Here is an 11,235-nt window from a genome sequence, read left to right on the forward strand (position 1 = left end):
CCCAGACCTTTGTGGCCATGTGGGAAGACAGCCTACAGATATTGGATCTCTTCTGACACTCTGCCTTTCAAACAAATAAAATAAATCTGAATGAAAGAGAAAGATATTAAAATTTAAAAATATCCAACAGAGAATCTTGTAGTGATATTTAATTCATTATTACTGCATTTTTTGTGTGTGTTAGCTCTGGTTTTAGAGTTGAGTTTGGTTAACTCCTAACTTATTCAGGAAGAGCTCCTAGGGGACACACTTTAAATCATGGTTAAGAACTGGCTCTGTAATCAAGCTCATTGGCTTAGTAATTACATAAACTTGGACAAACTGCTACACTTCTCCGACTTTCCATTTCCTTATATATAAAATAGCACAAAATTGGGCCTGGCGGCGTGGCCTAGCGGCTTAAGTCCTCGCCTTGAAAGCCCCGGGATCCCATATGGGCGCTGGTTCTAATCCCGGTGGCTCCACTTCCCATCCAGCTCCCTGCTTGTGGCTGGGAAAGCAGTCGAGGACGGCCCAAAACCTTGGGACACTGCACCCGTGTGGGAGACCTGGAAGAGGTTCCAGGTTCCCGGCTTTGGATCGGCGCACATCGGCCCGTTGCGGCTCACTTGGGGAGTGAATCATTGGACGGAAGATCTTGCTCTGTCTCTCCTCCTCTGTGTATATCTGGCTGTAATAAAATGAATAAATATTTTTAAAAAAAATTAGCTATAGATTCAAAGAGTTGTGAGTTCTGCTTCAGCTGCCTTGCCAGCTCCAGATCAAATCATTCTGTGGACCTCAGAAGCTCACGGGCTGGATGCCCCCCCGTGCTGGTAGTTACCAAGAGAATATGTGATAAGGAAAAAGGCACATTAACTTTAGAATTTTGTGATACTTTAACTTACCCTGGTCCAAACTGCACCGCTGGAGACTTAAACAGTCTACTGTTGGTTGTAATAACTATTCAGAAAAGTGCAAAATGGTCCTTCAGCCCAAGGAATTGTGGGTACCGAATTTCACCTAATTAGCTTTCTCCCATAGAACTGATGCTAAAGGGTTTCTCTTTATTTTGCCTACCCTGGAACTCTATCACATAGTGACATGATGATAATTAGAATTAACCAACAGCTGCTACTGAAGGAAATGATTGGAAAACCTTGTGACATGAACGCTAAATAAAAATTAGCTCTAACTAAAACTAGTGATGCTATGATTCTACATATACAGAAAATTCTTGGAGTAGTTACTAAGGGTATCCCTACAGTTTAGAAAACCTATGCAGGATGGAAAAATCCAATAAAGTAGGTATGGCTTATACATATGTAACCGCAGATACAGTGTTTATCCCTTAACAAAGTACTTCAAGTTGAACTGTTCCAATTTCTTCCATAAATTGGTTTTGAATTAAAATGAACCTTATTAGAGCCTACCGACAGAGAATACATAAGAAAAATAACTAAATAGCTTAATCAATATTTCTATCTATGCCTAATGGCAAACTGAAGAGTAGAATGTTAGCTCTTCTGCAATTTATTCCAGAACTCTTCCTACTTTATCCAACTATGGGCAAAACACAGTCAATGGTTCAAAGTCTACAATACCGGTTCTGCAACTGAATCTTTTGGGAGACATGGTAAAAACAAACAAACAAATCAAAAACTCATGCCTGGAGCTCAATCCCCAGATCGTTATCAATTATATATATATTTTTAAAACTTTCCAGGAAATTCCAGCCAAAAAATCACTAGTCCATGTTATCCAGAAATAGTATACAATCTCATTTTCAAATCAATCTTAAACTACTATTCAGTCAGTAAGGTAACAAAGAAGCTTTTCAAACCATGGTGGTTCAAGCAGCAAACAGAAGCATCTAACAGAGACCTGCCATTTTGCAAGTATTAGAATAGTTGGGCTGGAACCAGTAAATGTTCGAATTGCTAAGTGCAGAATTGTAGTAATTATTACATATCCTGAATATCATCCTGTGAAATGTGCTGTCAATCCAAGGAGGTAGAGAGAAAAAAATTAACTTAATTCATTTTAAAATGACAAAGATTCAGATAAGGAATTTGACTTGCCAAAAGTAACAAGTTTATTCAGTGGCAAGACTAGACAAGACAGTAGGATGAGTCTAATAATGTCTGCACATCACAAATGGTTTGATACCTAACAGAAGAGGCATGGGTAAAGAAAGTGTAGTACATCTAATCCATGGAATATCACTCAGCCATGAAAAAAAATGAAATTCTACCATTTGCAACATAACGGTTCCAGCTGGAGACGATTATGCTCAATGAAATGATCCAATCCCAAACGACAAGTATTTTATGTTCTCTCTGATTTAAGGTAACATTCATGTAAAATACAAGATAAATAGACATACAGGTAAACATGAATACACATATATTCTCATAATGAACTGTAGAATGGAGACTAGCATACCAGAAAGCAAAGATATGCTGCAGTATGTATCTGTACTCCCAAATAAAACTGTTACTATACTCTTATAATATGATCCTAGATTTTCTACCATTGCCTATATCTACAATGTCCTGATACATTAAATAGCAGAATGTTGTGCTTGTGACTATTACTGAAGGAATACATTTCTGCACAACATGGGGGGAAATGGTGGGGGTAGGCAGGAAATGCAGAGGGAGGAAGAGGAAGTAGTAAGGGGAATCCATATACCTATAAAGCCATATCATGGACATACTACTACTAATAATAATAATAAAATAAACTGTAACTCAATTAGAGGATTCTAACTTTTAAAAGGAAACAAAATGAAACAGGTTGGAAAATACATATTTTGATTAAACTGTTATATATAAACATAAGGACATTACATCATGTTGTATCTTTTTACTGCTACTGTGGCAAAAAAAAAAAAGGAAATACCATACCTAGCAACTTTCCATAGTAGATAAGATGAATCAACAACATAGTGTTTAGGCCAAAAACATTGACATTCCCAGGACTGCTCCAATGACCTCCTTCATTATTATTGTTGTTATTATTACTATTATTTCTAGGCTACTCTCACTGAAAAGATAAGGAATCCCTGGGGAAAAAGTCCTGTTTTAAGAGTTCTGCTTTAAGAATCTAATCTTATAATGGAAAGATTTTAATTCTCTTTCCATGTTTTACACTTTAGTAATTCTGTTTTTCAATTGTTTGAAACATGTAAGTTCAGAAAAATTACCAGGTGTTCTGCTTCCTGGAACTTTCATGTAGAGTTGTACTGTGTTCATACCCAATATAGTATGACCAACATGGCTTAGAAGATTTCCTGCTGATACAACACGCACAAAAGCAGGAAGTTTGGTCAGCTCATGTAGCTGCAACTTCCACCTGCAATAAAACAGATCAAAAGCATTTGTATTTGCGGAAATAAACCACTTCTTCAAATTCGAATCTTAAAACTGATTCAAAGAAAACTTCATAATGGAAGAAAGGATAAAAACTATGAGTCAAGTAAATGCAAAAATTAATTTTCTGTTTTCATAGTTATCTGGCAAAATTTTATTTTAGAGATACCAGCTTCATATCACAAAATTGAAACAAACATTTTATGATCATAAAATTAACATAGTCAGAGTCTGGAAGAAAAAACTACAAGTTTTAAGTTAAAGAAAATAATTACAAACAATGGACTAGGCGCAATGGCCTAGCAGCTTAAGTCCTCGCCTTGAACACTCCGGGATCCCATATGGGCGCCAGTTCTATTCCCGGCAGCTCCACTTCCCACCCAGCTCCCTGCTTGTGGCCTGGGAAAGCAGTCGAGGATGGCCCAAAACCTTGGGATCCTGCATCCGTGTGGGAGACCCGGAAGAGGAAGCTCCGGGCTCCTGACTTCGGATCGGCACAGCACAGGCTGTTGTGGTCACTTGGGGAGTGAATCATCAGATGGAAGATCTTCCTCTCTGTATATCTGACTTTGTAATACAAAATAAATAAATCTTTTAAAAAAAAAAAAAATTGCAAAATCTAACAAAAAGTTACTTAGTAACTTAAAAAAATGACAATGAACAAAGCAGAAGAAACTGTAGATGATTTTCTTTTTTTTTTTTTTTTTTTTTTTTTTAGTTTTATTACAGCCAGATATATACAGAGGAGAGACAGAGAGGAAGATCTTCCGTCCGATGATCCACTCCCCAAGTGAGCCGCAACGGGCCGATGTGCGCCGATCCGAAGCCGGGAACCTGGAACCTCTTCCAGGTCTCCCACACGGGTGCAGTGTCCCAAGGCATTGGGCCGTCCTCAACTGCTTTCCCAGGCCACAAGCAGGGAGGTGGATGGGAAGTGGAGCCGCCGGAATTAGAACCGGCGCCCATATGGGATCCCGGGGCTTTCAAGGTGAGGACTTTAGCCGCTAGGCCACGCCGCCGGGCCCTGTAGATGATTTTCAATCTTGCAAAGAATATTTAAGTTAACAGAAATATTAGAACTTACTTTTTATCATCAGACAGGTCAATGTTGGTCCCAAACTTTATGGTTTTAAAGGGTCCTTTCCTTCTCCTCCCAGAACTTAAAAAACAAAACAAGCAATATTAGAAACATTCATTTTTAAAGAGAAATACCAGTTGACACTAAAAATAACTCACTTATCTGAAGATGTAGATTCATTATCTGAGTGGTCTTTATGATGACTTCTTTTCTCATTTTCTTCCTATAAATTAAACAAAAGCATTTTGACTTGGTATTTTACAATTGGATATCCTTTCCATCACATGAATGAAATGTTTACTTTAAGACGAAAAGGTAATGTCTGCTTTTGAAACTAAGCTTCTTTCTAAATTTATTTTTGATCTGAGTGACAGTGAGAAAAAGAGTTCCCAAATGCAGGTTCATTACTTAAGTGACTGTGACAGCCAGAGTTTGGCCAAGTCAAAGCCGGGAATTCAATCCAGGTGTGTTACATGGTTGACAGGGACCCAACTACTTCAAAGACCACCTGCTGCCTCACAGGCTACGTACAAACAGGAAACCAAAATCAAGCACAAAGCCAGGTTTTGAACTGACCTAGGAGACAGACATCTCAGGTGGCATCCTAACTGCTATGGGAAGTTCTAATCCTGAAATTATATTTCCATAGACGTGTTACATGTGAAAGCTGCTTTACGACCATAAAAAATGAAGACTTGCAAAAAGTCAAACCACACCGGCATGGTATTTAAACTCCTCTATTAGTCATAAGGCTACATTATCAATTCTCATACTTGTGGGATTTTATTTATTTTTCTTCTAAAAGATTTATTTGAAAGAGTTACACACAGATGAACAGAGACAGGGGTCGTTCATCCACTGGTTCACTCCCTAAATGGCAGCAAAACCAAGGCTAGGCCAGGCTGAAGCCAGGAGCCCCTTCCAGGTTTCCCACATGAGAGCAGAAGCCCAAGCACCAGGGCCATCCTCAGCTGCTTTTCCAGGCACATTAGCAGGAAACTGGGCAGGAAGTCGAGCAGCAAGGACCCATATGGGATGCCAGTAATACTATGCCATGCTGCTGGATCCAGCCCATTTTCAAGAGTAAAAACAGAAGGAAAAATGGACAGGCTTAAGAAGTCTCATTCACATGAACATAAACAGCAGGTCTTCTAAAAGTTTACAAAAAATGTATACTATGAAAAAGCTATGTGTATATCTAAAATTTTTTTTTACATCAAAACAAGCTTATCTTCTGATTCCGCTGTTCCGTGATGTTTATAAATTCCCACTGAGTATGTGTTATGGTGGAATTTAAAATGCTCCCTATTCTTAATTATGGACAAATGCAAATTCTTCCAGAATTAACTCTTTATTTCACAAAGAATCAAACACAACTTATCATTTACAATATTAGCAAAGGGATTAAATGCTAAACATAAATTCTTTTAAAATGTCTAGTAATTTTATTTACACTTATTGTCACAGACAAGTTATTTCTCAACAGTGCGCTATGATTTCTGAAACAGCAATGCATACTTTACTCCACACTAACTGTATGGTTTCTAAGTGCTTCTCAAATTTCTCACTTGTAATGTTTAATGTCTCAAAGCATAATAACCTTTCTTCCATTATCGGTACCTTCCAATTTAAATATTCATCCAATGTTATGTTTTCAATTGTTTCTCTAAATGTATTTGCCTACATCTCTGAATTTCATTTGTTATTTATTCTATTATGAGCATAAAATTACCACTAACTTGAAGCATCTTGAAGTTTGACCTACACAGATAAGAACTCTTTGAAACTCATCAAAATTGCAAGACAGATCTTAATAGATGAATTGTTTTGCAATAAATAGGTAGTCAAAATGGGAAAGGAACATACATATACAATTTACAGGTTCAGATTTGGCCTTGATTTGTAAATACAAACTCAGGACAGAATGTGAACCATTTCTAACAGTCAGAAGTGAATCCAGTTACAGATTTTCAAACCCACATTAAATGTCACCAATAGAATGTGAAGAAACAGCACAAAATTTGAGACTGTATTTAATAAACTAATTTTTGTGATGGTTTATGCTTTGTGAAGTAACTGACCAAGTTCTCAATATACGAAATGATTTCAGTAACATGTTAGTGCTGAAAGGTTTATACAAGTCTTAATAATCTGATTATTTTTTCAAAACTGCTTCTACATTTTCCATCTGCTCTCATTTCTAGGTTTCCATTTATCTTTCAATTTTCTCTTACAGTCTAAAGTAGAACACTAACGCTCCTAGAAGAGTTGTCTAGCACATGACACTAATCTGGCAGAAGAAAACGGGGCAGACAGAAGTCCAGGGATTCAGTAAGCATGAAGCTTGAATTCATCGGTTCTCAATTACAGGTGACTTTTCTCTCTGGTGGATATTTGATGCATTTGAAGACATTGTTGAGAGGGTAGAAATGCTACAAACAAGTCACACAGCACAGGATAGACTCCTACACTAAAAATTAGCCCCAAATGCCTCAATAATGCTAAAGAAATTCTTCTCAAAAACAGAAATATCTAAAAATAAATGAGTCCCAATCAGGACACTGACTTTTGCTTAGACTTAAAAGTAAACTGACAGGTACTTTTAAGCTTTAGCACCTCATATAACACAAACGAATGAACCATTTACAAAAGTTATGTATTCTGGGCCCGGCACACAGCTTACAATAGCCTAGTGGCTAAAGTCCTCGTCTTGCATGCATTGGGATCCCATATGGGCATCATTTCCTATCCCAGTTGGTCTATTTCCCATCCAGCTCCCTGCTTGTGGCCTGGGAAAGAAGCAGAGGATGGGGCCCGGCGCGATAGCCTAGCCACTAAAGTCCTCGCCTTACACGTGCCCGGATCCCATATGGCCGCTTCTAATCCCAGCAGTCCCGCTTCCCATCCAGCTTCCTGCCTGTGGCCTGGGAAAGCAGTCCAGGACGGCCCAAAGCCTTGGGACCCTGCACCTGCATGGGAGACCTAGAGGAGACTCCTTGCTCCTGATTAGCTCAGCTCCGGCCGTTGAGGCCACCTGGGGAGTGAATCCACCTGGGGAGTGAGTCATTGGACAGAAGATCTTTCTCTCTGTCTTTCCTCCTCTGTATATCTGACTTTCCAATAAAAACAAAAACAAACAAACAAAATCTTTAAGAAGTAAAGACTTACTCTCAATGATTCCTGGAATGACGAAGCCTGGTACTGTGCATATTTAGCAATTGTAGTCTGAGATCTGTTACTTTCGCAATGCCAGATTTTCTTTGTTCCAGTGGGATCCCAGTTTTCATCTGCTGGCTGCAACAACTGTGTCCTTACTTCTACCATATGTTCATTGTTAGCTTCCACCAAAGTTTTCGTAGAGAAAAGTCCCAGATCTTCATAAACAAAAAATTCAGTTAATCAACAAAAATTATGCTTGGAGCAACATTTAAAGCACATTCGTTTTCATTACTGAGAAAGTGAAAACATTTTGTAGCACTGTACAGACCAACAACAGCCTCTATACTCTCTATGCTATGTCTAAGTTTCCAGAATGATGTAATATTGAAGACCAGGACCTTCTATCATACCAAGAAAAGACCAAAGTTTCACTGTTATTAGTTAGCAAATATCATAACTGTATAATTAGATCAAAATAAAAATTAAATTTGCAAACTCTCATAAAAATTATCAGTAATCAATTTCACCATATTTTCAGAACATGGATTAAAAAAGTGATACATATACACATGTATATGCAGATCTATGCACATACACGCACCTCTTTAGAGTCAAGAAAATGGTAAAATGTACAATAAGGGAAATACAAGCATGTTTCTGCTAATGGTTTAAAAACTAGCAAAAGAAATAGATAACATTCTACTTTTAGAATTAAAGCATACCTAATTTAAGAGCTCCAGCAAGGCCACGTATTACTGTAACAGGGTTGTTTGGATTTGTACAAAATTGATGTAATGGAGGAAAGAAAGCATCACGTTTATTTTCCAACTGCAAAATTAAAATGTGTGGTTAGATCTCAGAGAGAGATTTTATTTAAATGTTAAGCCTCAAACCCATATTATCAAAAGTTCAACAAAAAAAATCTTATGTTACTTATCTATTGACTATAACTAGACAGTACTTATTTCTCTTGTCCATTACATCTTGAACAAAATGTGAAAGAGAAATGAAATCTATAGTAAATTTCAGAATCAAAATGTTTTATAAAATTCAAAATTTTATATTTTTTAATTCAAATTACTATTATCAAAACGTATATAGGCTGAAAAAGACTCATAGAAGATAGCTCTTAATTTTATAACTCTATGTTTTAGACTCCCAAAGTTTTATTATTTGTCTATTCTAGTGTTTTCCTTACATAATAAATGATAAATAACCACTGCTTGTTGTAAAGATTATTCATCTGGCCTCAACAGGGCAAAGTGGCCAAATTTTGAAAGCAAACTCAAGGAGGACATATTTGGGAGAAATCTAAATATAAGGTGCTTTGATTAAACTCTTACCAACTTCCTACAGCATATATTAAAATTTTTATAAAGTAAAACTAACATCAATTTTTAAACATTTTAAATAACCTGGTAACCCTTTAGTGATACATCTTACCATATTTTGTGTTCTTCACACTGTTTTCGAAGATAGATTATACTTATATGAATATACTTGGTAGATACATAAAACAAAATACTGAAAGTCCACAAAACCAGTAGAACAAGGTTTTAAAACCCAGTTTACTCATAAAGGGGCATACACTTTTAAGTAGTGTGTTGTAACACCCAAAATTAGGACAATATTCAAGTATTTGTATTTCTTGCTATTTGAATATAATCATGGTTGATAGCAGATAAGGCATTTTTTTAAGAACTAGTACAAAATATCTTTTTATCCCTTAAGAAATATTCAAGCTGCTGCCAATAACTATTATGCTACATAAAGGGCATCCATATTTATTTAAAGAAAGATTTTATGAAACACAAGTAGGTGCAAACACCAGCTTGAATTCAGACTCACATAAATACTAGGTGTAGGAGGATTCAACTTGTCCTTTGGCAAGGGAGGGTATGGTGAAGATGGTGGTCTTGGAGGTGGACATTTATCCAACAAAATGCTACTGTTAGATAAGCCATTTTTACCCAAATTCCTTAAAAAAAGGGGGGGGAGAGAAAAAATTAGCTGCACATTTAGAAAATGGGGAAAAATCTTGATTTACGTTCCAATTAAATGACTAGATATTAAATAAGATTTGAGTACATCAGGAAAACATTTTAGCAAATACATATATTGACTGCTATAATGTTCACTGAAGTAAGGAATACAAAAAAAATACAGCAAATAGATTACTGATGGCATTTCCTATTTTGTTCAAAATTTCCCAACTGATATTCTTACCCGAAGAAATAAGAGCTCCAGTTTTCTCTCCACTATCAGAATTTTCTCCCACAAATGTTAAAAGATCACCTTGACTGACAAAGATTTAGTAACTGGAAAAACAGCATTTTTTTCCTGCAGCTCAGTGGTAATACCCAGGAAACCTTTGTAACAACTCTAAAACCTGACTTTTTTTTCCTTTATTTTCTGAAATTCGATTTTTTTTGTTCTTTTCTCAAATTAAGGCATTTCCATGTAATTCCTAGATTAATAAAATTTATCAATACATACATCTGCCACATTTTATGGCAAATCATACTCTTAACTCTCAACAATGGATATAGCTGCAATCCATTCTCTGGGTACTGCATAACAATTCTTAATAGTATCTGGAGTTTCTCTTTAATGAATGCTTCACATCTTTCAAAATTATATTTATTTTTTAAGTATTGTAGATTTAAAAAAAAACCACAATTTGTTTTGCCTATGATACTTCCAATTACTTGAAATTTCTACCCAACTTAGAAAATCAAAACAGAACTTTGAGTTTTCAAACTAAACTACCTTACCTCATCCAATCATTCCAAGCCCCAAAACAATCCATTAGATTTTAAATTTTGAAAATTATACCTATTATTGGAAGTAAAAAAATTCGGTAACTAGACTTAAGAAGGAAACAATCTATTTTTATTAGAAATTAGAGTAACAAGTGAAACCAAAATTAACTTTCCATATTCTGCTGTTTTTCCTGCACTGAAAAGTTTTTACAAATCATCCTGTTTGATGTAGACTAAAGAAAACAAAGGGTTGAATCCCACTGCTGTTAACTGTTGAGATGTTACACAAAATCACACCACAGGTACCACACAAATTTTTCAAATATCTCCAAGTAAAGGCAAAGATCTCAAAGGAATAAATTTAAAAACTGGTTCCAAATAAAAGTATGTGAAAGAATTGTTAAACTATGTAAGTTTAATAGTTAATGTGAAAGTTTAAATAACTAGATTCCAATATCTTCCCACAAAGTATGAATACTCAATTCAAAGAGGTCAGCACTGTGGCACAGTAAGTCAAACCTCCACTTGGAAACCCAGCAATGCATACTACTAACCTACTACTAACCTACTTCCATGGAGACCTGAAGCCGGACTAACAGCAGCAGAACACAGAAATGGTAACAACATGACACCTAGCAGTCGCTCCCTGTTGCTCTAAGGCTCAGAAAATTTTTATCTTCAATTTATCTGAGCAATATATTTTTGTTGTTGTTCTCCTCATTAATGAACTGTAGCCAAGGTTTTCTGGAAAAACCAGCAACCCCATGGGGCTAGAGTTTTGATGAATGTAGCTAGCCAAAAGATACATGGCAAGGTAAAACTGCCTTTTACATGTTGAACACTGAAATTAAACTATGACAATGTACTTAAGTACTCTGAGATA

The 11,235-nt window shown here is 36.2% G+C and overlaps 1 protein-coding gene across 9 annotated transcripts in view; it reads right to left on the reverse strand.

Annotated features, from left to right (window-relative positions):
* The window catches only part of KDM6A (lysine demethylase 6A), a 144,450-nt gene that overhangs the window by 23,444 nt on the left and 109,771 nt on the right, over positions 1–11,235 (reverse strand). For 8 of the 9 annotated variants that reach the window (XM_004587864.4, XM_004587863.4, XM_058658608.1 and 5 more), the window contains 6 exons: positions 9,439–9,568; positions 8,313–8,418; positions 7,600–7,805; positions 4,590–4,654; positions 4,438–4,512; positions 3,188–3,336 (listed from right to left, as the gene is read on the reverse strand). In XM_004587864.4, the coding sequence (XP_004587921.1) occupies positions 3,188–3,336; positions 4,438–4,512; positions 4,590–4,654; positions 7,600–7,805; positions 8,313–8,418; positions 9,439–9,568 (731 nt within the window). Of the gene's footprint in view, positions 1–3,187; positions 3,337–4,437; positions 4,514–4,589; positions 4,655–7,599; positions 7,806–8,312; positions 8,419–9,438; positions 9,569–11,235 lie in introns of all 9 variants that reach the window. The other variant, XM_058658607.1, reaches the window with a different exon arrangement.

Source organism: Ochotona princeps, chromosome X, assembly GCF_030435755.1.
Source record: "Ochotona princeps isolate mOchPri1 chromosome X, mOchPri1.hap1, whole genome shotgun sequence".
Classification (NCBI taxonomy): domain Eukaryota; kingdom Metazoa; phylum Chordata; class Mammalia; order Lagomorpha; family Ochotonidae; genus Ochotona; species Ochotona princeps.